The sequence below is a fragment of the Trematosphaeria pertusa genome (assembly GCF_010094035.1).
Source record: "Trematosphaeria pertusa strain CBS 122368 unplaced genomic scaffold BU26scaffold_1, whole genome shotgun sequence".
In the NCBI taxonomy this organism is placed as follows: domain Eukaryota; kingdom Fungi; phylum Ascomycota; class Dothideomycetes; order Pleosporales; family Trematosphaeriaceae; genus Trematosphaeria; species Trematosphaeria pertusa.
Window position 1 is genome coordinate 662,307 of NW_022987212.1, and position 26,498 is coordinate 688,804.

General features: G+C 53.5%; 10 protein-coding genes across 10 annotated transcripts; 4 read left to right on the forward strand and 6 right to left on the reverse strand.

Moving 5' to 3' along the window:
- Positions 1 to 134: 134 nt before the first annotated feature.
- BU26DRAFT_512701 (uncharacterized protein) lies at positions 135 to 3,100 on the reverse strand. The gene has a single exon (XM_033827450.1). It carries the CDS (start codon positions 3,027 to 3,029, stop codon positions 354 to 356), a length of 2,676 nt encoding a protein of 891 aa, XP_033690743.1. The 5' UTR covers positions 3,030 to 3,100; the 3' UTR covers positions 135 to 353.
- A 374-nt stretch (positions 3,101 to 3,474) lies between these two features.
- On the reverse strand, positions 3,475 to 4,900 carry BU26DRAFT_545284 (uncharacterized protein; the record flags this gene model as incomplete). The annotated part of the gene is made up of 2 exons (XM_033831781.1): positions 4,495 to 4,900; positions 3,475 to 4,352 (listed from the first exon to the last, which is right to left on the reverse strand). Exons 1-2 carry the CDS (start codon positions 4,856 to 4,858, stop codon positions 3,475 to 3,477), a joined length of 1,242 nt encoding a protein of 413 aa, XP_033690744.1. The 5' UTR covers positions 4,859 to 4,900.
- A 53-nt stretch (positions 4,901 to 4,953) lies between these two features.
- Positions 4,954 to 5,399, forward strand: BU26DRAFT_7246 (uncharacterized protein). The gene has a single exon (XM_033836274.1). The coding sequence runs from the start codon at positions 5,050 to 5,052 to the stop codon at positions 5,311 to 5,313; it is 264 nt and encodes an 87-aa protein (XP_033690745.1). The 5' UTR covers positions 4,954 to 5,049; the 3' UTR covers positions 5,314 to 5,399.
- Positions 5,171 to 6,754, forward strand: BU26DRAFT_598597 (uncharacterized protein). Its single transcript, XM_033835035.1, has 2 exons — positions 5,171 to 5,408; positions 5,459 to 6,754. Exons 1-2 carry the CDS (start codon positions 5,346 to 5,348, stop codon positions 6,515 to 6,517), a joined length of 1,122 nt encoding a protein of 373 aa, XP_033690746.1. The 5' UTR covers positions 5,171 to 5,345; the 3' UTR covers positions 6,518 to 6,754.
- A 202-nt stretch (positions 6,755 to 6,956) lies between these two features.
- BU26DRAFT_498525 (uncharacterized protein) lies at positions 6,957 to 8,760 on the reverse strand (the record flags this gene model as incomplete). The annotated part of the gene is made up of 5 exons (XM_033826343.1): positions 6,957 to 7,012; positions 7,147 to 7,763; positions 7,998 to 8,095; positions 8,161 to 8,255; positions 8,307 to 8,760. The coding sequence occupies 5 exons, from the start codon at positions 8,758 to 8,760 to the stop codon at positions 6,957 to 6,959; spliced, it is 1,320 nt and encodes a 439-aa protein (XP_033690747.1).
- An 808-nt stretch (positions 8,761 to 9,568) lies between these two features.
- Positions 9,569 to 11,089, reverse strand: BU26DRAFT_512704 (FMN-linked oxidoreductase). Its single transcript, XM_033827451.1, has one exon. The coding sequence runs from the start codon at positions 10,853 to 10,855 to the stop codon at positions 9,725 to 9,727; it is 1,131 nt and encodes a 376-aa protein (XP_033690748.1). The 5' UTR covers positions 10,856 to 11,089; the 3' UTR covers positions 9,569 to 9,724.
- Positions 11,090 to 11,981: 892 nt separating this feature from the next.
- BU26DRAFT_557248 (uncharacterized protein) lies at positions 11,982 to 13,692 on the forward strand (the record flags this gene model as incomplete). Its single annotated transcript, XM_033832436.1, has 3 exons — positions 11,982 to 13,113; positions 13,233 to 13,406; positions 13,559 to 13,692. 3 exons carry the CDS (start codon positions 11,982 to 11,984, stop codon positions 13,690 to 13,692), a joined length of 1,440 nt encoding a protein of 479 aa, XP_033690749.1.
- Positions 13,693 to 13,816: 124 nt separating this feature from the next.
- On the reverse strand, positions 13,817 to 15,242 carry BU26DRAFT_526409 (FAD/NAD(P)-binding domain-containing protein; the record flags this gene model as incomplete). Its single annotated transcript, XM_033830698.1, has 3 exons — positions 13,817 to 14,230; positions 14,295 to 14,885; positions 14,985 to 15,242. The coding sequence occupies 3 exons, from the start codon at positions 15,240 to 15,242 to the stop codon at positions 13,817 to 13,819; spliced, it is 1,263 nt and encodes a 420-aa protein (XP_033690750.1).
- A 1,570-nt stretch (positions 15,243 to 16,812) lies between these two features.
- Positions 16,813 to 18,859, reverse strand: BU26DRAFT_7283 (hemin import ATP-binding protein hmuV). Its single transcript, XM_033836277.1, has 4 exons — positions 18,649 to 18,859; positions 18,501 to 18,598; positions 18,428 to 18,447; positions 16,813 to 18,377 (listed from the first exon to the last, which is right to left on the reverse strand). Exons 1-4 carry the CDS (start codon positions 18,680 to 18,682, stop codon positions 17,303 to 17,305), a joined length of 1,227 nt encoding a protein of 408 aa, XP_033690751.1. The 5' UTR covers positions 18,683 to 18,859; the 3' UTR covers positions 16,813 to 17,302.
- Positions 18,860 to 19,843: 984 nt separating this feature from the next.
- BU26DRAFT_512710 (uncharacterized protein) lies at positions 19,844 to 25,898 on the forward strand. The gene is made up of 9 exons (XM_033827452.1): positions 19,844 to 19,905; positions 20,331 to 20,752; positions 20,801 to 20,827; positions 20,876 to 20,951; positions 21,005 to 21,328; positions 21,376 to 21,419; positions 21,473 to 21,746; positions 21,800 to 25,274; positions 25,327 to 25,898. The coding sequence occupies exons 1-9, from the start codon at positions 19,899 to 19,901 to the stop codon at positions 25,463 to 25,465; spliced, it is 4,788 nt and encodes a 1,595-aa protein (XP_033690752.1). The 5' UTR covers positions 19,844 to 19,898; the 3' UTR covers positions 25,466 to 25,898.
- Positions 25,899 to 26,498: the final 600 nt, after the last annotated feature.

Below are 26,498 nucleotides of genomic sequence, written 5' to 3' on the forward strand. Positions count from 1 at the left end.
ATGGTGGTGCACGTGTTCCCGCGCCGACGGGAAGTCATCGTGACAGCTGCACGTAGATGTTCGGGCACCGTACAGAGCGGCTGCTTGCAGGTCATAACGCACAGTGACAGTGACGGGTCAAATCATACTGTCAGCTAACTTCATGCATTGGATTTGTCTAATTAGCATGCCTCGAAGTCAACTACCAGAGGTCGGCCCGACTGAAACAGTTCCAACAGGGGGAAGGCCCGGGACCTAATGCATTGTCATAAACATACCGTTCGTTTCAACGCCGCCCAATGCTCGATCGAAAAGCAAGATCTGTTCCACCCTCATGCACGCTCGCTATGCAGTAAAAGCAAAATAAACCAATCTCATAAGAGTTCATCCTCGTCATTCCAGCCCAATGCATCGTAGATAGACGCTTCTCCGCCATCCTTTGTTGGATTGGAGAAAGTGGGTAACGGGGACTCAGTAACGTGTACGGCCGTGGCTCCTTTTGAAGGTGTCGCAAATACGGCGGGAGGAATCATGGGCAAATTGTCTGGAGGGGACGAGGCCACAGCTTTCGTGGGAGTGTCGTGAAGGACTTGAGCCGGAGAATCAGGCGAAAATTCTCTCACTTTCGATGGTGTCGCAAAGACTGCTTTTCGATCCGCCCCTGAAGTCAGAAATGTTTTGTTGCTCAGCGCTCTGCATGGTGTCTCGGCGACGCCTATACCGCCTATCTTTCGGGCTGTTACACTACGTTGAACAGTCGCAGGGACTGTAGAGGAAGAGGGACGTGCGGCTGAAGACGGAATGCAAAAGTCGCTCGAAGGTGGCGCGTTAGTCTCGCGAGGTCTAAAGAACGGGTTGCGATGATGGACTGGCGTCTGCTCCACAAGGTCTTTGGTCCTTTTAGCAACTCGGGGCGTTGCTGAGACTTGCACATCTTTGACAATCTTCCTAACAGGATTTGCCGGCTTCCTTGATCGATTAGATAGACCGAGACCGCGCCGCTCGATATCATCCGCGTAGCTTCCAGCAGCCAGCCCACGATTTGGTTTCTTCAAGGCCGTAATAGCCTCCTTTAGATCCTCCTCGACTCTCTTCTTCTGCTTCATCTTTGCTGCAGCTGCCGCAGATGGTGCAACCAAGTCAATCTCGCGTCCCTTGAGATGTTTGAATTGAGACATCGCTTGTCTGGCGGCAGCCGATGGGCTGCGCTGGAATGGTATTGCGGATAAGGGAACCTCGCTCCCTTCTCGTTTAATGCCATCTATGAGAGCAGAGTCGGTCGCGGATCGACTCAAAGATGGAGTGGCTCGTCGCTGGCTCGTCTGTCCGGTGGTATCCGTAGCCACTCGCCCTAAGGCGCGGCGGGGCTTCTTCGTATCGGGCTCTTTGGGGTCGCTAGACTTGCGCGACGTCGCTGGAGGCCTCATTGCCTTGCGCTTCGGAGGCGATGCATGCGCTGGTCCGCCCAGCTTTTTGTTGATCATGCGGGCTTGCTCAGGGAGTCGACTCATATAGAAAGGAATAACAACTTCGACACAGAAGCCTTGTAGACGATCATTTCCGCTGCGCTGACCCGAGGCGCCTGCTCCACTGTCCTGTTTGGGTACCTTTGCATCAAAGTCCAATACTCCCTCTTGTTCAACAGATTGCCAGATGCATAGTTTATCCAACAGCAAATCCAGCAAGAGTTTGACATCTTCCAGTTTCTTCTTACGCTTCTTTGGTTTGGCCTGTGATGCCCCTTGCGTCTGCGACTCCTCAACGGCATTGTGTTCCTCCTCTGACGGTCCCTTACACGTAGATAGGACCTCGAGGGCGATGATTTCAAGCATCAGAATCATCTGAGCTAGCGCTTCGCGGACCCGCAGATCCCCGACGCGTCTCTTGATGCGCTGGTCGATAGTCTCCTCGCCATGAGTTTCCGCATTCGGCATCTCAGACATCCACCACCTCTTAACAATCTCCTGCTCAAAGGAATAAACGCCCTCTCGGCCGAGCTTCACTTTCTTCTTCGGCTTCTTTTGTTTCGTGGTTCCCTCGCCCAATTCTTCGTCCGAGAAGCATCCGGGAGGGATCGCCTTGATCATTTCTGGAAGCTTGTCCTGGTACTTCTTCTCCTGGGCTTTGTGGCTCAAAAGCATGGACCGTAGGAACGTAACTAGCTCGTATGTGGGCGGTGCGCCTTCGTCGGGTGATGTAAACGTATTGCGGATGCGAGCAATTGGGCCTTTGGCGAGATATGCGAGAGAAGTCTTAGAGATATATATGGCGTCCAGATAGTGCTGCACCAGAGCGTCAAATTGCTCTTGTGGGGAAGGAATCTCCATAGCCTCTGGGACAAGATGCTGAATGCTTGGCCCAGGTTGTTCCTGTGTGGGTTCTCCGTCGTGGACGACCTGCGGTATAGGTTGCGGTATCATAAGCTGGGGCTTCGGTTTCGGTCGCACCATCGATAGCCTGGGGCGTTTTACGGGCACCTTGTCTAATTCAGCAATTACCGTGGTGTGCCGCCACCACTCTCCTCTTAGACTACCACCATGCTCCGACATGGGTAACATTGGATAACACCGTAGGCTTTCGGGATCCCACAGCTCTCCGACGTCTTTCTCCTTCAACCACCCCGCAAGCTTACACAGACTGTATACCCTGCTTTGGACCAGTTCCACAACATATAGTGCCCTCTTCGTCTCGGATCGCGCAATAAGAACCCTGGGCGACTCATTCTCTTTATTGTGTGAAATGTCATATTGCTCGAGTATATCGATGTAGGCGGAGAAGAGACGTTTCGCGACTAGGCCATCATCGGCGGATGTGTCGAGAAAGGTGAGCGGAAGCTGTGACCTGCCGATGACCCGGACAGGTTTGAGGCTGGTGGGCTTGCCATATGGCGACTCTGGGTACGGTTTGATCGTGAAGGGTTTGGTGAAGGTTCCAAGGCCGCAGATCGTATCTCGTTTCCTCTTGGAGGGCAGTTGAGACTTTTGCTGGGTGTCGCGTTTTGTCGAGAGGCCAAGAATTTCGGTGGGATCTTTACACACAGCTTGAAGCATTGTTTTCGAATGCAACGCGTAGGAGGTCATTGGCAGTGCTCATGGCTGTGTGCGGGCGATGTCGTGTGGAGGTGTTAGGGCTGGTCGTGCTTTCCTCGACGCGTCCATCGCGAGAATAGGTGGTCCGTGCCCACCACGCTAGACGTCAAGGCCCAACAGCAATACAACCCTCGACATCTTTCCAAAGGTTGTCATATAGAAGGGGTTACTTCCACTTTGCTCTGCGCATATCGAACATTGTAACATCAACAACCCCCTTTTTGCAGACCCCCACCCGAATGACTACATATTAGAAAGGGATGGAAAAGGTCTGAGCTACGCTGTTTTAATATGCCCTCAACCATTCATCACTATGGCTAACTATGCTACAAGCTAATTATACAGCACACGAGTAACCAGGGCTAGAGTACTTTCTGCAGGGCAACGGCCCGCCTTCGCCTCCACCTTAAGCTATTCCTACCCTCGTGACATTGGTTACCTGTCTTCCACCGACCCAGGCGGCCTCAATATCCAAAGTGTTGGAGATGTTGACCAGAGGATTACTCTTCAAAAGGAGCAGATCTGCGCGCATTCCCGGAGCAATGATTCCTCGATCTGCCAACCTATGGTATTTTGCCGGAACTTTGGTGGCAGCGTTGATGGCCTCCGCTGGTGTCATTCCAATATCGACAAGGTTCTGAAGCTCTTCATGAAGGGTGATCCCGAAAGGGAGGGAGACGTTCGCGCTTATCGTCCCTATCGAGTCGGTGCCTACGAGGATCGGAACGCCCGCTTTGTGCAGTGCTGCGACGTTTGCGCGGACGGTGCTGTAGGAAGAATTGCCTTTCGAGCCACCACTACCACTGAGGAATTGGATGACCGCGGGGTTCGAGAAGGCTAGTCTGAAGATGGCCATAGTCGGTGTTACGAACTGCCCGTTGTGCTTGATGTCGCGAATAGCGGAGGCCGAAAGATTCCCGTCATCGGGCGTGTGCTGAATTCCATTGGAACGAGAAGCTATGACTTGAAGATACGATGTCAAATCAGCAGCGTGGGACATCGTCTGCTTTCCGAGAGCGTGGGTCGCATGGACGAGCCTTGTCTGCAGCTCCGGTGAAGGCCCGTTCGTCTCGACCGTGATCTTGAAGTAATCTGAATTGTTGCCAAACGCCCAATCTACCAGTTCCACAGGATCCGAAGTCGGATAAATCAATTGGCCAGGAGTAAGATCGAGCATCCTGGAATGGGAGCTGTTCGGACCTACGGCTGGAACCCCTGCCGTTAAGACCTCGGCGAGCCCCAGGTGACCTTTGAGGAGCGCGCATTCCGTATAATTGCGACAGGCTGGGGCACCGCGAGTACCCATTAGCGGATGTTCAACCAAGGGGAGAGGGAGGCAACATCTAAGCATGTCCTAGTCTTTTCTCGGTGCTGTTTTGCACGCTGAAGGGCGAGGCATGATAGTATGTGTCCCTCAAGTACATACCCATATTCAGAGCCGTCGTAATTCCGTACGAAGTCATGTTCTCAAGGTCCGCAATGCTGAAAATGTGGGTATGGCTTTCGATAAGTCCCGGTATGAGGAATTGCTCGAAGGCATCAATGGTGTTTGTGACGCCGTCAGAACACCCCGATATATGTTCTTGGTCGATTATGACGGTCCGGGGAGGACTCATACAGGTGCCATCGAATACACGGACGTTCATGATAGCCGTCTTGCCTAAGGGTGAGGGATCTCCTCGGCGGACATAACATTCCGATTCGTCGCGATCTGGCACAGATTGATGGCGGAGACATGCTGAAGAAAGGTATGGCGAAACCGAAAATGCCAGGAAGAGTACAAATTTCATGTTGAAAGACTTCTTGATAAGGACCTACAACGTGAGGGAGACAAGAAAGGAAAAGCTAGATAGACTGAGTCACGGTGAGCAACCTCGGGCACTTTTATATTCCTCGTGGCTGACGTCCATGATAATAACCCGGTAAGTGGCCGTCGCACTTTAAACCTCATGAGTAGAGATCTTCTTCGCAATAGACGCTGATGCCGTTAAAGACGCTGCGCAACTCAAAAGAACTTCAGCAGGGAAGCTCGTACACTAAGCGGAATACGGTTAGAAATTTCGACCCCGGAAGCTATCACCGCCAGCCCAGCCTCTTCAACATAGCCACGACGTCTGAGCATCTCGTTTCACGTCCGAAATATGTCGCCCGCTCATCTCTCTTCCGGGGCTGCGTGATCCTGTTCTACTTATTTTCATCCCTTTGGGTGTTTTCGATCAAAACGTCTTCGAGTGAAAGCACCTAATTACCCAGATACCTAGGTAATACATTTATTACATGCGAAAAGTCCACTCGAAAAGTCGCAATAGCTGCCTAAGGTGCAAGCAGCGACGCGTAAAAGTACTGAGCTTTACAGACCGTTTCGCGCCCCGTTGCTGACAATCATGTAGTGCGATCTGCAAGCTCCTATTTGCTCGAACTGCACGCGGCGGAAGGAGAACTGTGAATGGCCATCTTGGGCTACGGCTTTTACAGAAAACCAAGCCACCATATCCGCCTACTCTGCATACCCGTTGGCACCTAGTCCATTGAGAATGAGTCTCGCAGCCGACGTGTCGGCCGGGTTCCCGTACCTTGATTTAGGTGTAAGAGCGTGCCTAGCAAACACTCTTTCGGCCATTCCCTTCTCCGGAAATGAAGTGGCTCTTTGGGGCCAGTCGTTGGCTAAGCCCGCTTCTAAGTTTCAGTACCTTCAGCCAGCCCTGTTTTCTCTGGTCTCGCTCTACTCCGAAAGATACGATCCCCAGAACGTCCCTCATGATCGGTCGTTAGCCTACCGACAACATCTTGATGCGACAACGCTGTTCCGAAATACGCCTCCCGTCGTCAACGAAGAAAACTGGTCAGCAGTCCTCATATTTGGGTTAGCTGTTGTTGTCTTCCAGTTTGCAACCCAGCAGACATGTCCGGATGCTGCTTTCGACTATATGGAAACACTTCATGTGCTAAGGATGTCTGCGAATCTGGCCCGGGAGGTCTTCCCTTTTCTTTCTAAGAGTAGCATGTGGCCCTTCATTCAACACCGGGTCCGTCTGTCAATGAGGCCTCCTGACCCTAGGGCCCAAGCCGCTATCAAGACCCTGGAAGATGCCGTCTTGTCCTACGCCGTGCTAGATGACGATCAAGAAGCACGAATTCGAGGCCTCAACGCATTCAAGGACTGGGTCGTGGACTGCGACGGGTACCCCAGAGTATGGCGTCATTATATCCAGTGGCCCCGGTCTTTGCGAAACGAGTTCCTTCTGCTCTTGTTGAAGGATGATGATATCGCTCTCCTGATCTTGATACACTGGTGCGTCTTTTTACACCTGAGCCCGAATCGGTGGTGGCTGGAGCTTTGGCCCCGTCGAACTGCAGCTTCCGCGATGAGCAAATTTACGCAAGATTGGGAAGCTCTCGCCTGGCCCAAAACGGTATTCGCACTGCCCGGATGTCGCGATGAACGTTAGGGAATGTCGTCAATTAAACGCAAGACAAGTTGGCCCTACCCGTTGAAGGCCTTCAGGACCAGCTATCCACAATTTCAAAGAAAGGCGGCTGTAGCTCCACTCCTGATGACGATCGCTATTGTGCAGCATAGTTCCAGCTTTATTCCCGGCATCGCTTTTGTAGGGAACTTCGAGACTCTTCTTCTATTTGTACTCAAAGCTGTCGAACATCGACGCCATAATATACCTTCTGTCCAGTCTCAATACCCAAAATCCGTCCGGTTCGCGACTCTAAGAGTATTAGTTGCATCGAACGGCAGCCAACCGAATTATCCGACATGTGGTACATTACTCGTCCAGGTAGCGACATACGCACCTGATGGAAGAAAACACAACGCACGAAAGACTTCCGCCATAATATAAGCCCGCGCCAATACGTACGAGATCGCCAATACGATGATCATGCCCATCCCCCCACGAACCCCATACCCTGAATTTGCTCATCAAAATGATCACCTAAGCCGAGCAAGCAAGATATGAAGAAAGGGAGAACGGAGGTCAGAAGTGTACCTACGCGCCAAAACAGTCTTTCTTAATGGGAGGGGAAATCAGAATTCCAAGCAAGTGAAGCGAACTAAAGACAAACGCACCGAGACCCCCGCCGCCATAAAAGCTCAATCTCGAAAGGAAAGAGTGGGAGTCTCCATAATGCATACACCCGTTTAACATCCAGACCGTATTCCCCCCTGTCCAATGACGCGGGCATGCCTCCGCTAGCTTTACCAACTCTCTCGGATTGGGGAATCTCTTCGCCGGAATATAGACAGGAGTCTTCGCATCTTGCGGCTTTTTCCAGAGTAGGGCGTAAGTGATGCCCGCTAGAACCGCAAAAGCGAGAGTGACGATCTCGAGTTGCGCCGAGGGCAAGTTGCGAGTCTTCTGGACGATCAACTGAATGGTCAGCCATAGAACCTGAACAAGAGCCAGGGTTTTAACAATGGCATCCCCTTTGTTCCTGTCGTCAAGGTAGTCTGCCGTCAAATATGGTAGATCAACAAAATTGGCTTGCCTTGCCAAAGTGAGCTGAGTGCCATCGAGCACCCATATATCACCTTGGCTGTTTGCAAGCCACTCCTGATCTGTACGGCCAACGGACCCATCGTTTTGCGATCGGTACTCCTTGAAAGCCTCCTTTGCCAATTCCTTGTTCGTAGGATGCCCGTGCCAGATAATGTCGCCATACTTAGCGAACTTCGACGCATTGCGACTAGCGATCGTGTCAAAGCGCCTTTTGAATTATGGGTACCTGAGTTGTTATGATAATTAAACGCTTCCCCAGCGAGAGCGCCATGTTAGTCGTGTGTTAGAGGTGGATCAGCCTTTGACAGAACTGCTGGCGATATTCTTCGTCGAATTACCTTAAGCTTGAGTTGTTCCGAGGAGCCTTTCCCGTCACTTTCGGGTAGGGGCTCCCCAGGAAAATCCAGCTCAAGAGTATTACGTTGGTCGTGTCTCGGAGATGAAATCGTCCTCTCCAGGAATGCTGGCCATGTTCTTCATCGAATTCCCTCGAGCTTGGGTTGGTTCAACGAGCTCTTCCTGTCACTTTCCGGCAGTAGTCCCCCACTAAAAATCTGAAAAGGCGTTACGGCCGATTCTAGTACAGGCCGGATCTCGTTATGTTGCAGATGGCACCGCAGGGATGTTCCTCGACCTCCGTCTCTTGCGCTGTTACTAAAAAACTCAGAAGCAGAAAGTACTAAGTTATGCATTAGCGGAGGACCCGGAAATGGTGTTTAAGGATTCGTACCATGAGAATCCATCGGCTCACTTGTAGGCTCTGCCGCATTATTCAAGTCGGGTGGGAAGTAGATTACAATCCCACCCGTGTCCGCGAAGCATGCATGCGCGTAAGTCCAGGGAACACCGTCTTCGTCTGCATACCCTTTCAAGTCCTTTACATTAGAACCGGCGCTAAGGAGATCCGCCAATGCTAGTCCAAAAGTGAATTCAGGGGCGAGAAGAGTAATCAGCATCCAGATAGCCTTACGCCTCGCTAAGAAGAGAGTACGTCGGAACCACTGCGATTTCGTTCGAGGAAACACTTGAGGCGGAACGCTGAGATGCTGAATGCTCCAAGTGCAGAGGATGAGGATCGTCAGACACGTCCAGAGGATATCCAAGGTTCCGCGTACGTTCGGAGCGGAGTCGAAGTTGACGGCATTGGAGGGAAGCGAGCACTGAGTGGCGAAAGTCTCGAGCATGTATGCTTGTGTGTTAATCAAACTGTGTGCAATACGGAACAAGTGGTAGTCTGAAAAATAACGGGTGTGGTGTTGTGGCAGAAGAGCCCTGGAGGGGTAAGGCTGAGAGATGACGCCTAGACTGTACAAGCTTGCGTGCATCCCCTTTTCGGTCAACCATAGCCCTGTAGGCGGCCTCCGGTATCCGTATCCACCGCTATATGGCTCCTCACAGCCAGATCCGTGTCAAACAGTCGCCGAGAAAGTCTGTTTCTTAGCCATGTCTCCCAACCAAGCCTCTGGAGGACAACGGGCCGCTGAAGAGGCCATCCCTGACAGAACGACAGACTTGAGCGCACTTCCTTCCTCTCGAGATGCCACGAGGACAAATCTTTCGCCATCATACATGAGGATTCTATACCCCAACACGACCCAGACCTCGAGCCCGAATCTGATACTGAACCCAGATCAAATTACGACTCAGCACTCCACTTCATGGATACGCTGCACATTACTTACCCCGACAACGACCAAGTATACGAGGATTTCTTCAACGCGCTTCAAGAGAATGAGGATGGGATGATTGGCGTGCTCGCTTTTATCGGAAAGGCGGTGGAGATGTTTAAAGAGAAGACAACGCCTTTGGAACAGTATGGTAAGGCGTTTTTGCCACAGGGGTTTAAAGTTAAGGTTGTGGAGGGGAGGATCGAGGTGAGAACTCCAGAGGGGAGGATTGGGGAGGAGCAGCTGGGAGAAATGGGATGGGGTGGGCGGGGGCCGAGGGGGGGAAGGGAAGCGGCACTGGGCCTGGAGGAAGTAAACAGCTAGATACGATGAGAGATCGATGAAATCATATTCTAGCTTTTTAAGAGATCGATTGGGTATTTACCGTACATTCGCGCCTTGCCATGCACCCACATGTGTGCGCGCCATCGTACTCCTCCAGTAGACCCTTGAATTCCCCGTTTAGCCGCGTAGTCATCCATCAAAACGGACGACCCTTCTGCGGCGTTTCCCAGATCTCCTGGAATACCTTTACGCCCTTCCTGCCCAGCGCCGTTCCAACGCCTACAGCTGCTGCGCCGACCGCGCGCATCCGCTGATACCCGTCTACGTCTTCAACGCCTCCAACGCCAATGATCTGAATCTGCTCCAGTTCCGAGTGCTGGAAGAGCATACCCTTGATCGTGTACACGTTGCCCAAGGCAAGTGGATGCAAAGGAGCGCCTGCCAGGCCGCCAATTCCAGTTCCGGTGGCGGAGTTTAGCGTATGGTGGAAGACCTCTCGCGGTTTCGACCCTCCTGGCGAAGTTGGTGGTGATGCCGAGGACTCCAGCTTCTGCGATAGGAGCAGAGACGAGCCTAGGGTGTTTGTTGCTGTGATGAAGGAGACTGGACAGGGAAGATGCGCCGGCGCAATTGTGGCGGAGGCGAGCAGCGCGTCGATCATCTGCTGATACTGATCATGATACGTATATGGTGGCGTCTTGATCCCGATTGGTACGTGTACTTTCGAGCCATTGGCCGAGGACGGAGAGACCGGTTCCAGTTGCCGCGCGACCTCCTCCTTTAGCGCGGTAAGATACGATAGCAAGGATGCAGAATTGTACGCTGGCGGTGGCTTGTTCGGGATATTTGGGCACGAGAGATTGACCTCCATGGCCAACGTCATCCGCGTAACGTGTTGATATCCGCATATCATCCTATAGCATTCAACAACCTCCTCAACTGTGCCCGTCACCGAAATGATGAAGGGCTTCAGAATCGCCTTCTTCGCATTCTCTTGTCCTGCCTCAGGGAGGCTATCTGATATTGTCTTGATGAAGCCCAAGTACTCTTTCAGTGGTAGCGGACTATATCCCAGCGTGTTCAAACTGCCGGTCTCGTGCGCTTTGTTCGATTGTAGAGGGTTTGCGCCGGCCGCTTGGTGGGTGCTCGGGTTGTAGAAGGTGAATTGGTGAACGGATTGGTCGTGCGGGAAGCCGTGGAGTAGCGAAGTTCGTGTCGTTACCGCCCCGGTATAAGGCGAAGCGTACAGCTCTTGCAGCTGCTCGAGGCTTGTGCACCAAGGATTGGCGGAATTGAGGAGCGGGGGGTGGATGTAGAGCTCTTTCATGATGACAGGCGTGACAATGCTACGATTTTGAAGGTAGTATCGTACTATGAGCAGTCGTGGTGGCTGTCTTCGTGTCTGTTTGGCTGTTGAAGAGCTGTGTTGCGGGGCTGTGAGTGGGGGATAGTGGTAGAAGATTCTAGCAGACAGGGAGTGGGAGTTCTGTGGCGTTCTGCAGGCGGGCGGTATTTAATACGTAGGGCTGGATCGGCCGAACTGGAGTTTATTGGGGTGTTGTGGTGTGAGAATTGCGACAATGGGGCTCTAAACGTTCTGGTGGGGAGAGCTGACACGTGATAGCGTGAACATCTATGACCCAGAGTCTTGGCGCGAACGTCGATCCTCTGACTTCAAGGCCCATGTTCGATAGGCATCTTGTCTTCACTGTGATATCCAACCGCTTTTCATCTGCCTGCATCAATGATGGGGTTCGATGATACATATGGTCATTGATCGTTTCGCCAATGACCGCATTGACCGACTTGGCGTCCGAGGCGTGACATAGTGTGAGCCATGTCAGCTGTCCAAAGAGACGTTCAGAAGGCTGATGCTACAGAGAGTCTGAGCGCGGCTAGGCCTGAGGTTCGGCTGATTCTGTTACCTTATCGCCCGTTGGACACAGCCATCGTCTAGAGTAGCCACCGTTGCCGCGGTCCGTCAAAGGCCGGTGCGAAAACCACCGCCCTTCATTACGAGACACTCTGCTTATGGTAGCTTCTATCAAAACCAGAGCAATTGACACTCGGAGATCCCTCTTTCCAGAACGCCATACTATTCAGCAGCCGTCTCGCCAAATCGTCCCCTTACGTAGCCGCACTCGCCAGGCACTAGGTTCTACGCAGTCTCGAAACAATATCGCAACTGGACTATCCACTACCGAGCGTAAGGGGCACCAAGAATGAGTGATTCTGCTCCTCCAAAGAAGAAACGAAGAGGAGGCGCTCGGAGAAAGACTGGTGAGGAAGCCTCTACCATTTAGACCCAACGTGGCGGGACACAATTGCACGTTGTAGGTCGTCAGGCCTGGCATCCCAAAGCCAGAATTAAGACACTCTGCTGCTCCGTGTTCCGCTACGTTTGGAGGGATGTCCCTTGCTGACTAACCCATAGGTTGGTAGGTACGCCGGACATGTCATCTATCATAACCCCGCATATTGACAATTATGCAAGCTATACTTGCAAAGCCCGGCACTCCCGCTGCGACGAGAAGAAGCCCGTGTGCGGTAACTGCGAGCGACTCAACCTCGAATGCAAACCATCCGAATTCATAGCTCCCTCAACCTGGAACAAAAGCGCGGAACCTACCACTCAAGCACAGAGCAGCAATGATCCATCACCTCTGTCATCCGAAGCTCCTGGCTCAACATGGGATATCTTCAAGGCATTCGCAAGCGTGGATTTCGCTTCTGATGAAACACCTCCTGATAACGTCTTTTTATATCTAAACCTCGATCCTCCAACCCTCCCAGCTCCAACGTCTCCTCCTAGTACAGCATTAGCGGTCTCGTTGACTCCCGAGACAGCCTTCCTGCTCCAGACCTACCTTCGCACTGTAGCAACATGGATGGATCTCATGGACCACGCGAGCACGTATCAACTCTCCATACCGCGCTTAACGCTCACATCACCCCTTCTTTTCCACTGCATATGCGCCGTCACAGCAAAGCACCTCGCGCTCGCCAACTCAAGACATAACTCCTCTTGGGATCCCGTTGCTCGTGAACATTATGGGCAGTCTCTCAGGCTCCTAATCGACGAGCTCAACACACCTTCCCATGGCCATGCACTCACCGCGACAATCATCCTCTCGGGTTACGAAATAATCGCGAGCATCTTCTCGGAACACCACAGACGCCACTTCCTCGGCCTCACCATGCTCATAAAAAACCACAACATAACCGCACAATCCACCGGCATCGACCGCGCCAATTTCTGGATCTATGTCCGACATGAGATTGGGTTCGCACTCGCGAATGAGAAGCCGCTTATGTTGAATCCGGAGGAGTGGGCCGTAAGGTTGGAATACGGCGAGACCAGGGAAGATGTGCTGGGTAATCATGTCCTGTGGATTCTCGCGCGCGTCATCAACCTTGTGTACGGCGAGGAAGGAACTACGGTGGCCGTGAAACGGCATAGAGAAGCTTTTCTGCGGGAGTTGGAGGAGTGGCGTGCAGGGCTGTCTGACACCTTTGTCGGCATTCCATACGGCGAAGCCGATGAGGAGGGTTTCCGGAAGGTGTACTTCACTGTCACAGCGGCCGGTAGGTCCCCGCTATCTCACCTGTCACAGCCCATTCTCTCCTCCTTTGCTCGGTCAGCAGACCTATTCCGTTTCTCTTCCTTCCAAAATATGTCGTAACGATACACTGACATTACACAGTTGCTGGAGCATTCTGGTACCACATAATCCACATCCTGCTCTATACAGAGCCTACCCTCCAAGACGTGTCTTACATACCACTCATCCAAGACCAAGCAATAGCAATAGTCAACATTTCCATATCCGAGTTTCCTGACTCGCTGCGCGTAAATGCCTCGCACGGGTTGTACTACGGTATGTCTTCTCTCTCTCCCACCGCGCGTTTACCTTGCCCTCGAAGCCTCGTAGGAGTGTTTTCCTGAGGCTCGTGCTTCCCAGACTCCCGAGCCTTATAGAGAGATTGTGTACTGCACGGACACAGAAGCATAGCTAACGTGCAGATGTAGCGGCGAAACATATCGACGGCATAGCACGCAAAGCGCGCCTATGGAACATACTAAATGACGTGGAATCGCAACTGGGGTATCATACGCGGACGCAAGTAAAGCGATTGCAACAACTTGTGGAGCAGGGTGCGTAGGAAGCAATCCGCACTACATTACTAAAATCGCCCTTCTTGAATGATTCCCACGAATCGACGAGCGTTATTTTGGACTCGCTCCTATTCCCGGTGCTCCGAATGATCCCTTCCCGACGACCACCGTTTATACTATGCTTCGCATAGCTTCTAAAGCCCCTTTGATATGCTCTTTCTGGTCCTGGGTGTGGATGAACACCCACTTCGGCGGCAAATCCGCTAGCTTTTCCACATCCAAGCCACCGGAGCCCCTACCGCATAGAGCCATTCCCACGTCATGGCTTGATGCTATGATACGCTGCGTCCTCGGCCGGCGGACCTGGTCATACGCTTTGAAAGCAGCCTCGAGTTGTTTCGGTTCCTTCACTTCTCCAAGGAGCGCGTCCAGAACCATCGCATCCTCGATCGCTTGCCCCGCCCCTGAGCCCTGCCACGGAGTCATGGCATGAGCCGCATCGCCCATCATCACTACCCGACCTTTGGCATAGGTAGGCGCATCGATCTTGTGATGCCACTCCGCGAACGCTTTCAGTTCGGGGTTCTGCAGCATGCACTACATAATATTAGCGCCCCCTCCGAAACGGCAACTACCGGAATGCACTCACCTCAATCATGCCTCTCTTGATTGCACTCTCTGTCCATCCACTAAATGTACTTTCCAATTTCTCTCTATCCAGATCTCTCCTCCACTCATCCTCGCCCCACTCCTCGTTCGTCTGTGCACAAGCGACGCACTGCACCGTTTTTCCACCATCCAGCACATCATGCATGAAGAAACCACCGTTCCCGATCCAGCCATGCTGTCTCTGGTCCCCTTCAATAAAATAGTGCTCACCAAGCAGCTCCTTCGCTTTTTCCATTGGGATCAAAGACCGCGAATCCCAGAAACCGCCGAACTTGGGTTTGAGGGCTGGGTGATCGGCTCCGAGGATGTGGGTGCGGACGTAGCCATGGACGCCGTCTGCACCGATTACGGCGTCGGCGATGTAGGAAGAGCCATCTTGGAAGTGCAGCTTGAATGGTCCAGTGGCGGAGTCGTTGGCTTGTGCAATGTCGGTGACTTTCTTGCTGGTGTGCATGCGGGATTTGGGGATGGGTTCTAGGAGTTCGTTCAGCAGGGCTTTCCGGTGGACCACTTTTCCTCTCTGCTCGCCAGTGAGATCAAATGCCAATGCGCCGGTGTGAGGGCCCGAAGCCTATGTTCTCATCAGTTTAGTACACTTCATTAACGACTCCCACTGCCCCAACTGCGTCCCTCCTCTCCTCATCACGCGGAATTCACCATCCCAACTCACCATCCTAACCCGACTTGAGCTCATCACCACCGCTCCTGCTCGATCCAAGGCACCCGCAAGCTCGGGCGCTATCTCAGCCAAAGCAGCCTGCCCATTCTGCGCTATACCGACCGCAGCGCCGCGCTCGGAGAATTCAGGCGCGGACTCGAATATTTCGGGAGAGAGATGCGAGTACTTGAGGAGGGCGTTCATGAGCGTTGCGCCAGCAAGGCCGCCGCCAATGATAGCGACGCGGAGTTTACCGTCAGAGGAAGGCATAGTTGAAGCTTGGGTTTGTGTTTGGGGACTGATAATCCAGATGCCGAGCTCAATTGAAGGAATTGGCTTGCTGGAGAAGGTCGGATATGGGGCCGCTTAAAAGCTGTGCGGTGTGAAGTTCAAGTAAGTGTGAGTGCGGAAGCGGACGTAAGCTGCGGCGTAGGTACACATGCTACATGCAGATGATCGACGGAGTCAAAGCGCGGCAAATACATTTCCGAGTTGTACGGTGAATGTAATGGAAAGAAGCCGCCGTTCCTGCATGCTGCATGCATGAGGTATTGATTGGCCTGGCTGGGCGCCAGAGTAACATATTTTCGAGACGTACATTGAAGCTCAACGTAGGGCAATACTGCGCGGTGGTATCTGTTCGTGATGCTGTGGCGGCTATATCTCGCACTGCCGGCGTAAGCTGACGGCATATCGTATGCATGGTTCGTGCTTGGAGGGGGACGCACTTCATCAACCCGCTCAACTTTTTGTGACGGATGCTTTAAATGCCGTCAATCTGCATGAAGGTTCCTCACGCAATGTGTTACTAGATACTGCGCCCAGCTTCACAGTCCAAGGCAGACCTAAACTGCAGACCGACACGCATTCTGCCATGCATTCGCGACAATACGATTTGCAGGTGGGGGGAGATCTGAGTCAATCCTAAACCGCCCGATCTGAGAATTGCCTAGCATTAGCAGTTGCCCTGTTATTATGACAGTGTAAGCAATCCTAATATCGCTCGTGTACCTTCAGTGACAAGAAACACATACTCTGTCGTACCATGAGAGTCAGCCAACGAATTAGTATAACCCAGCTATCATCCATATACTCTCTATCTTCACTGACGTGAATGTCCTCCATGGGTCGAGTTTGAACCATTCCAGCATCGAACACTTAGACCGTTTCCAACGGTTCCCCACTGAAGACATGAAAAGCATTTATACTGACTTTGACGTCCGACAGGAGGAGCGCGTAAGCCAGAGCGTATGCAGGGGCTTCAAGGCCACAATCAGAAGGCTGGTGGTGATCGTTTTGCAGTACCGGCAGCGACATTCCATCTCGTATCTTGAAGCTTACTCGCTTCGTTGCTGGTGGTTGGCGCGTTCTGAGGAAGCGCTGGCTCGTTCTGAGGATTGCTGGCTAGGCTGCAGCTTTGAGTTTCCATGCACTGGACCCTCTTCGGACAAACTGTTCGTCCGCAAGCAACCATTGCAGCCTCTTGGAGTAAGGCCTCGTTGAAGCAACGTCCTCGCCAGATTTCAACGTCAGGACACTTTGAGGGGTAGTTGGAGTGGATGGGGGTAGTAGCCATGCGGGAAGAGAGTGTCTCGGCGGCTAGTCATCGAAGTGGAGGATGAGGCTGTAAAAGTTGAGTGACGCGAGGTGCGAGGTCTACTCGTACGAAGCGAGCTAATCACAGACTGGAGATTGACAACCCCTGTGCAGCAGATCACTAACACCATGGCCACTCAAAGCCCGCATGTCTCTGCCGTTCTGTCAACTGAGAGGATGGTAAATAGAGCAACCCGTGCTTGAACGACGATCTTGAGGAATAGGAGAAAGACACGAGCTAATACACCCTTACCCGCTGATGGTCTCGCTTCAGCCACATCGTGATTACGGATATGTACCGGGCACATGATATCAGCTAGCCGTCTATATTCTTTGTAACGCTACAGAGCGTGCTCTAACTAAGCTGGCTACAGCAAAAGCGCAGAATCGAACGCCTGCGACGTTCGAGATACTTTTGTGAACACGATGGTGTGCCTCACCGCATGCCTTACGGCTAGCAGCGATCCCCTAACTTGACCCGTGTTAAGGTCCCATATGCTTGACATTGTCCAGCAGCTGGACGGGGGTGCAGTTAACACAGGAGGACGACCGCTGCAGCCTCACAGTCATCTTCCTCGTCTTCTTCATCAGACCCGCTCTCCTCATCTATGAGGCCTACTAAGCGCGCCCTCAAGCCACGCTTCTTATTGCCCCTCTTCGTCCCACGACCGCCCTTCACATGCCCGCGAGGGCGGTGCTGGTGATGAGGGCTATTCCGCTCATGGACAACCTTTTCAAGCCTCTTCCTCTAAGAAGAAGTAATTCCCGTTCAACTTCTGTTCCTGGTCAAGCTGCGAGTTGTACTTGTTGATACGAGGACGGAAGGAGTTGGGATCGCGGCGGAAGGTGACATCGAGGTTCTTCAAGAACTTGTTGCAGCCAGTGAGGAGTGACTCGGGTTGGTTGGCGCGCGCCTTGATGGCAGGCTGTCCGTCGAAGACAATGACGCGGTCGGCGAGATAGGTAGCCATGATGAAGTCGTGCTCGACGACAAATGCTGTCTTCTTGGCGTGCATGATGAAGCGCTTGATGACGCGGGCGGCGACGATACGCTGTTCAGAGTCAAGGTAGGCGCTGGGCTCGTCGATCAGGTAGATGTCAGCCGGGATACCGAGGGCGAGGACGATGGCTACACGCTGCAATTCACCACCAGACAGATTTTGCACTTCTTGGTCGATGAAGTCGTCCATCTTAAGCGGCTTGTATACGTCGGTCTGGAACTGCGGGCTCAGGAAGGCGGCCTTGATCTTTTTGAAGAAGAGCTGGCGGACGGTGCCTTGGAATTTTGGAGTAATCTTCTGGGGCTTCATGCTGATGTTCATTGGAGGGACCTTCTTTCCTCCGTCGGGCTGCAGAGCGCCTGCGAGCATCTTGCAGAAAGTGGTCTTGCCGGTACCGTTCTCCCCCATCATGACGAGAATTTCGGAGTCGGTGAACTGGCCAGGTTCGATGCTGAGATGGAAGCCGCCTAGGGTCTTTTCCATCTTTGGGTAGCCGTATCCACGTGACTTGTCCACCATGAAATCTTCGCCGGCCTCGCCAATCCGGAACTGGAGAGACTCCTCTCGGAAGCGGAGGTTCTCAGTGGGGATGTTACCGTCGAGGAAGATGTTGATACCTTCTCGCACGGATGCCGGCAGGGTAACGACACCGTAGACGGCAGGCTTGCCATAGAGAACGCAGATGAAGTCTGAGAGATAGTCTAGGACGGACAAGTCATGCTCGACAACGATGACATAATCGTCGGGACGGAGCAGACTGCGAATCATGCGACCAGCAGCGAGACGTTGCTTGACATCGAGGAAAGAGCTATGGTGGTTAGAGATTTGATCTAGTCACGGGTGAGCACTGCTGCTTACGATGGCTCGTCGAACATGTACTAGCTATGAGTCAGTATGCATGCATAGAGGAGAGGCTTGTTGCATGACTCACCACATCCGCCTGCTGGACGCACACAGTACCGATGGCAAAGCGCTGCAACTCTCCACCAGACAGCAACGAGACGTCACGATCGTAGACATGTTTCAGCTCTGAACGGTGTCAGTACAGGGATGTAACGAAACTCGTCTCCGCAACATACCCAGGACCTCGCAGATTTCCTCCAGATTGTCCATCTGAGAGCGGCCTTCGATGAGCTTGCGGACCGACTTATCGGCTGCCTTGATTGCCCTCGGGATCTGATCCACATACTGCGGCTTGACGACGGCCTTGAGATCGTCTTCCAGCACCTTGGTAAAATAGTCTGCTTGGCGTCACTGCATGTTCCCGTGCTGCATATGGCTGGGGCCTTACTCTGAAGCTCGGAACCACGGAAGTACTTCAAGATCTCCTCCCAGTCTGGCGGGTTGTCATAGCGGCCAAGGTTGGGCTTCAGCTTGCCGCTCAGAATCTTTAATGCCGTGCTCTTGCCAATACCGTTTGTGCCAACAAGTCCCAGCACCTGCCCGGGACGGGGCATGGGCAGCCTGTGCAGCTTGAAGCTGTTGGCCGAGTATCGGTGCGTGACCTGGGTCTCGAGGTTCGTAGGCAGGTTGATGATGTTGATGGCATCGAATGGGCACTTCTTAGGGCAGATACCGCACCCTATGCACAGCCGCTCGGAAATGAAGGCGATCTTGGAGTCGGGCGTCACTTCGATGCACAGCTTGCCGGTGCGGACGACGGGACAGGACTTCTTGCATTCTTGCCGACATTTCTGCGCATCTGTTAGGCTATTCCCATTTGATATTCGGGGGGAGATGCTTGCCTTCGGTTTGCACTGTCATCGCACACATGCCACATTAGCTTTCTCTGAAATTTGCGTGGAGGGGCAGTGGGCCGGGGAGCGTTACTTTGTCGCTATTGACGATAGCGATACTACCGAAATATCAGTATACGACTGCGCATGCGAGCAGGAGAGGACGTACCGAGTCAGCTTGTCGGACATGGTCGCGGAAACAGTGGTGGATTGGATGGCTTCACGACGTCAGGGAATTTCTGCGATAGTTCCAAGGCTGTGGCGGGGAATCGACGCCTGAAATAAAGGCGCGGGCGGCGAGTCAACACCGAGCTTGAAAGGCTGCGCAGGGCGGTGGGCCGACTCAAAAGTGTGAATGACTCCGCAGGCAGGCAAGAGTCGCCGTAGGAATTGTGCACTCCGGTAGCGAGCATTCACCTTTGGTGTAAGCATGTCTGCGCTCTTCCTATTGGCGCAGCGCAGAACCCAGGCACGTGACCAGCTGCGCCTGAATCTCTTATGAGAAGTCGCCCATCCACGCCGACCCCATATCTTGACCCCACGCCTCGCACCAGGCACAACTCTCCACCACCCGCTCTGAGGGTATTACAGCCATGGACTGTAAGTATGAAACCCCTCGCACCTGTTGAATTTCCCTGTTTGCCCGCGACAAACCCGCCGCACGATCCGCCCGCGGCTTCGCTCAAGTCCATCTCCCCCATCACCATTCGTCGTCCATCCATCCGTCGGCCGCCTCTACACGCCTGCTACCGGTGTCTCCTGGCTCTCGAGCCTTTTTGCAACCTCGCGTCGCCCAGTCTGCTCCGCCGGCGGGCCATTGGCCTCGTCGACTCAGCCGGCCGCCGCCCATCTCCGGTCATCGAGCAGCGTCATATTCCATCAGACCCTGATTGTCTACGGGATACTTGGTGTCTTCAGTCGCTTTTTGGTTCTTTTGGGTCGCGCTGTTCCGCTCTATCCAACGCACCTACCCTCACCTGCCAGAGCCGTGCGCTTCTTGAGATATCACGCTGACCATCCAACAGCCGCGTCCATTGTAGTGCCCTCTACTACTCCGAGCCATATGGCCTCCCTTCCACTCACCAATGGGCACGTCTCGCCGGTTGCGGTAGATGGTACGGCCACGGCCCACGCCTCTCAGCCCAGCGACAGCGAATTGTCCGACGTCAAAGAGGCCATCGCCGAAGCCCCGTTATCCGACGAGGATGCTCCTGGCGAGGAATACGACGAAGATGAAGGTATGGACGTGGACTCTGGGTCGTCCGAGGACGTCGATGCTGAAGGCGAGCCGGACGGCGACTATGACTCCGAGACTCCGCCGCCAGAGCAGGCAGCGGTCGACCGTGTCCGCAGTTCGTCGTCTCAAGAGTCAAGAAGACCGAAGCGGAAAGCCAGCATAGAAGAGGATATGGAACAGAACCCGGAGCTGTACGGCCTCCGTCGCAGTGTACGTGGTATGAAATCCCACAGCAAATATTCGCTAACCGTTGCCCAGGGTCGTGCCCGCCTAAATCGCCGCATCGTATGGTACCCGTGCCCCTTTCAAATGCTTTAATCTGACATATTCTAGGTCGAGAGCAGTGATGAAGAGGACCTGTCTGGGTCTGACCGGCCGCGTAAGCGACAACGGACAGCCTCGCGAAAAGGTACGGTCATCAGCTCCATCTCGGCTTCAGCGGATACTGACCCTCTCATCCAGCATCGAACCAACCGACACCTGTCTATCGGTCCGGAGACTCTGATTCTGAATCGGACGGCTACGTTGGCGCACGTCGAAACATCCCCAGCAAGAAGGAGCGGCAACGCCAGCTGCTCGTAGCTGAGGGTCTCGCACCCCCCTCACATGCCGAAGTTCGATTCTCGTCACGGCGTACAAAGCAAGTCACGAATTATAACGAGGATGAGGACGATCCGTTCGAGGAGGAGGAGGATGACACAGCATCCAACTATTGGGCTAATACACTTGAGGAGACGGGTCCTGCCATCGATAAAGTTCTCGATCATCGACCGAAGCCTGACACAGGTGTGTACACAATTCCCCCTAGAAGTGCTGATGCTGACCGCTCGCAGAACTTAATCCGTATACCGCAGAGAAGAAGGATTTCGAATATCTGGTCAGTACACCCAACCATTGCCCTTTCCACATCGTACTAACCCGCATTTGTAGATAAAATGGCAGGACAAAGCGCATTATCACTCGACATGGGAAGACTACGATGTGATATCCTCGTACAAGGGCTGGCGCAAGTTGGACAACTACTTCAAGAATTCGCTCCTCCCAGACGTGCAGTACCACGCTCGCAAGAACGAAGATCCCGAGGAATTCGAGCAGCACATGGTTGCGCGTGAAGCAGAGCGCGAGACCTTGTCAGATTTTCATGTCGTTGAGCGCGTGATCGATACCCGAGATGGCGATGAGGAAACAGAGTACCGTGTCAAGTGTACGTTGGTCACCCATCATTACCCCTATTTGGATTACCTAACAGTTGCGCAGGGAAAGGCTTGACCTATGAATACTCTACCTGGGAGCCCGCTTCCTTGGTGAGCGGCCTCGCCCAAAACGAAATTGACCGCTTCCTCGATCGCGTGTCGAATCGCCCCGTCTCCGACCCCAAGGAGTCTAGCCTTGCGACCCGCCGCAAGTTTGTAAAACTCGACGAGCAACCGGACTATATCAAGTATGGCCAGTTGAGGTCTTTTCAGCTCCATGGCGTCAATTTCCTTGCACACAACTGGTGTCGGGGCACGAATGTCATCCTGGCTGACGAGATGGGTTTGGGCAAGACAGTCCAGACTGTCTCGTTCATGAACTGGCTACGGCATGACCGTCGGCAACAGGGACCATTCATCTGCGTCGTTCCGCTATCTACTATGCCTGCGTGGGCTGACACCTTCAACAACTGGACACCGGATGTCAACTACGTCATTTACACTGGCCGAGAATCAGCGCGCAAGATCATCCGGGACTGCGAGCTGCTCGTCGATGGCAACGTGAAGAAGACCAAGTTTAACGTGTTGATGACCACCTACGAATACGTCCTCGCCGACTGGCAGTTTCTGTCGCAGCTGAAGTGGCAGTTCCTCGCAGTGGACGAGGCTCACCGACTGAAGAATCGCGATTCACAACTCTACGACAAGCTACAGCAGTTCAATGCGCCTAGTCGCCTTCTCATTACCGGAACCCCCATCCAGAACACGCTTGGAGAGCTCTCCGCCTTGATGGACTTCCTCATGCCCGGGAAGATCACGGTGGATGAGAACGTAGATCTGGCTTCGGAGGATGCGAGCAGCAAGCTAGCCGAGCTTAGCGCGGCGATTCAACCTTACATGATCCGGCGGACTAAGGAGAAGGTCGAGAACGATTTGCCTCCCAAATCCGAAAAGATCTTACGAGTGGAGTTGTCCGACATCCAACTAGAGTACTACAAGAACATCCTTACTCGTAACTATGAGGCCCTTAACGAAGGTGGCAACGGTCAGAAGCAGTCCCTCTTGAACATCGTCATGGAGCTCAAGAAGGCTAGCAATCACGCTTTGCTGTTCCCTAATGCGGAGGCAAAGTTCCTCAAAGAGAACGCCACTAAAGAGGAGACTTTGAAAGCACTCATCACGACGAGCGGGAAAATGATGCTGCTGGATCGACTCCTGGCTAAGCTGAAGGCTGACGGGCATCGTGTCCTAATTTTCAGTCAGATGGTTCACATGCTGGATATCCTCACCGATTACATGCGTCTCCGGAACTACTCGTACCAACGACTGGATGGCACTGTACCCGCAGCTGACCGAAAGACCGCCATAGACCACTTCAATGCGCCGGACAGCGATGATTACTGCTTCCTCCTGTCCACCCGAGCTGGCGGTCTCGGGATCAATCTCATGACTGCCGACACAGTCATTCTTTTTGACTCTGATTGGAATCCTCAGGCAGACTTACAAGCCATGGCACGAGCGCATCGCATTGGACAGCAGAAACCCGTCAGCGTCTACCGTCTCGTTTCGAAGGATACCATCGAAGAAGAGATCCTTGAGCGAGCCCGCAACAAGCGCATGCTCGAATTCATCACCATTCAGCGTGGTGTCACTGATCGTCAACAGAAAGAGCTCACCGACAAGATAAACCGTGCTACTAATGAGCCCAACTCGGCTGATGACATCAACAACATCCTCAAGCGGCGCGGCCAGAAGATGTTCGAGCAGTCAGGCAACCAGAAGAAGCTCGAGGAGTTGGATATCGATGCTGTTCTCGAGAATGCTGAAGAGCACAAGACAGAGCAGGCAGCTGGTCTCACCTCTGATGGCGGTGAGGAGTTCCTCAAAAATTTCGAATACACCGATGTCAAGATCGACCTAGAGTGGGATGATATCATTCCCAAGGATGAGCTCGAGGTGGTGAAGGCCGAAATTCAAAACCGAAAGGAAGAGGAAGAGACGCGCAAGTTGGTTGAAGAGAACGCACCACGAAAGCGTAAAGCAGCTGCATCCAGTGAACGCGAGCAACGTGCCGCAAAGAAGCGAGCACGTGAAGCTACGAAGCAGATTGACGTCGAGGACGAGCAGTCTGAGGATGACAGCGGCAACAGCGACCCCAAGCGACCGCTCAGTACGAAGGAGACTCGCAACCTCATTCGTGCTTACGAACGCTATGGCTCGCTTGAAGAACGTGGCGATGAGATGCTCCGAGAGGCGAGACTTGTCGGTCGCGACATGGATGTCATCAAGACGACCCTCGACGAGGTTGTCTCTATGAGCCAAGATCTCGTGAAGGCAGAGCAAACGAGGCTAAAGAATTTGGAGAGCGAGGGAAACCGAACCCTCACGAAGAAGGACAAGAAGGCCATCCTGTTCAACTTCAAGGAAGTCAAGAAGTTGAACGCCGAAACTATCATCGACCGACCTGTTGAAATGCGAATCCTCAAAGAGGCCGTTGATGCTACCTCTGATTGGCGCAACTTCCGCATTCCGGACGCAATCAAGCCGGCAAGCTACTCCTGCCCATGGGGAGCACGAGAGGATGGCATGCTCATGGTTGGCATTGCGCGTCACGGATACGGTGCATGGGTTCCGATTCGGGACGATCCTGACCTGGGCATGAGCGATAAGTTCTTCCTGGAGGAGCACCGCGTTGACAAGAAAGAAGAGCGTAGCAAGGCCGAGGAGAAGAATGCGAAGTCACCAGGCGCTGTTCACCTCGTACGACGAGCCAATTACCTTCTCACCGTGCTGAAGGATAAGACGGGCGTTGATCCAAATGCGAAGCGACTCATGGAGAACCATCATCGGAATAACAAGAAGCACCATCTGAGCGCTGCGCGACGGGTAGACAAGGCTTCGAGTGTCTCTGCGAGCCCCGCCCCATCCGGACAAGCACGTAAAGTTGTCTCGCGCGAATCGGAGCGGCCTGCTCATCGAGCCCACAGCATTGGTGAGAGCCGGCAGTCCGAGCGACCGGAGAGTCGCCAGCATGACAAGGGCAGCCAGGAACCCCGACATAGACAGAGCGACCATTATCGGCCTTCCGACGCTCATCGCAAAGAGGCTCGCAACGACCGTGGCAGCGTCGACCGTCGACCTCAACATTCAGAGCGCGGCACTCCCGAGGCTCGGCGCAAGATTAATGGTGACGTAGAGAAACCGCGACCTAGGGAGGACCGACCACGACCTCTAGAGGATCGACCGCACTCGCGCGGCCACGGCCACGGCCACGGACACAGCCACCACCATAGCCACCACGCTCACAACCGTAGCGTCGACTCGACGCCGAACAAGAGCAAAGATAAGAAGCCGGACGACTTCGTTGAGCGACGACTTCGGCCTGTGCGTGACAATCTTGGTCGGCTAAAGAAGGCAACCCAGAAGAACTACCCCGTCAAAGAGACGCTGGTCAAGGTTCTCAAGATCGAGCTCATCGCGATTGGAAACTTCATCCGCCAGGAGACGCGCGATAACGTCGACTTAGAGGAGCGCTTATGGTCAGTTATATCGAGCTCCCCATGCAGCTAAGATGCAAGCTGACTTGACTAGGAACTTCACGGTTACAAATTACTGGCCGCGACAGAACATAACGGTTCCCCAAGTCAAGGGGATGTACAACAAGATGCTCAGTTCTGAGAGCTCTCAGAAGACGAACGGGCAGACGAACGGGCAAACCAATGGCTCGTAAAGGCGGCCGCAAAGCACGGGCGAGCGACGCTCGCCTCGGCCAAAACTCATCTATATCGTGCCTGCATATAAGGCGTTTTTCGATTTCATGGCGGCCACAGTTTCTTGCAGCATAGCGTAGGCGCTCGGATTGGACAGTGGTGCGGCAAGTGTTCTTTGCTTTTTGCCCTCTTCTGCATAGGCGGCGCTTGCTTCGACGGCGTGCGATACATTTGGTGTCTCTCTTTCTCAGGCGTACACACGGCACACAAAACCGGCGGGATGGTTTGCTAGCATTTACGACATGGATCCGCGAGGTCTGCATCTTCATATTCTTTGATGCGACGGCGCTACGCGGCATCATCTAGACATGGCATTTGTACAGCAACTCGAATGACGGCATTCTTAGGGCAGGCCTATACGGCTAGCAGATGTTGCTGGGTTTGAATGGAAACTACATTTAACACTTGTTTCGCAGTTTTGTGGTTGACGAGTTGATGCGTGAACAAATGCACGGGGTGGTCTCCTCTCCTCGGTGGGTGTGCTAACAAGGTCACACGAGAGGCTGCCCAAACTCCATCTGCAGCGACCGGCGCGTGATGCAAGACTTGCCTAGGCACCGTCCCGTTCGCTGCCACCTCACGTCTGCGAAATACGACGGTGTGGGTGTGTTGGTAGTGGACCCTTTTGCCACCTGGCGTGGCAGGGGAGTGGGCAGCGTGCGGTATTCGCCAGCATGTGAGCAGCCTCACGATGATGTGTCCGAAGGTTGACCGCAGAAGGTCTGCAACCACCACAGGTAAATTTAGGCAAGGTAGCCTCCCGCCTGTGAGACATGTAGTCGGTGAAGGCCCCGTGGGAGTGTGCAGGTGTAAGCGCAGCCATGCGGTGACGATGACGCAACGGGCGGACCAATCAACCAGGGTGTCATGGAACGTGCTCGGCGGATGGACTTCCTGTCGTCGTGCCTTTGACCACCGTTCGCCATCTTGGTGCTCAGCAACTTTCAATATCCAATGTCCACACCTCCCCGCATGTAGCTGCCACGAAGAATC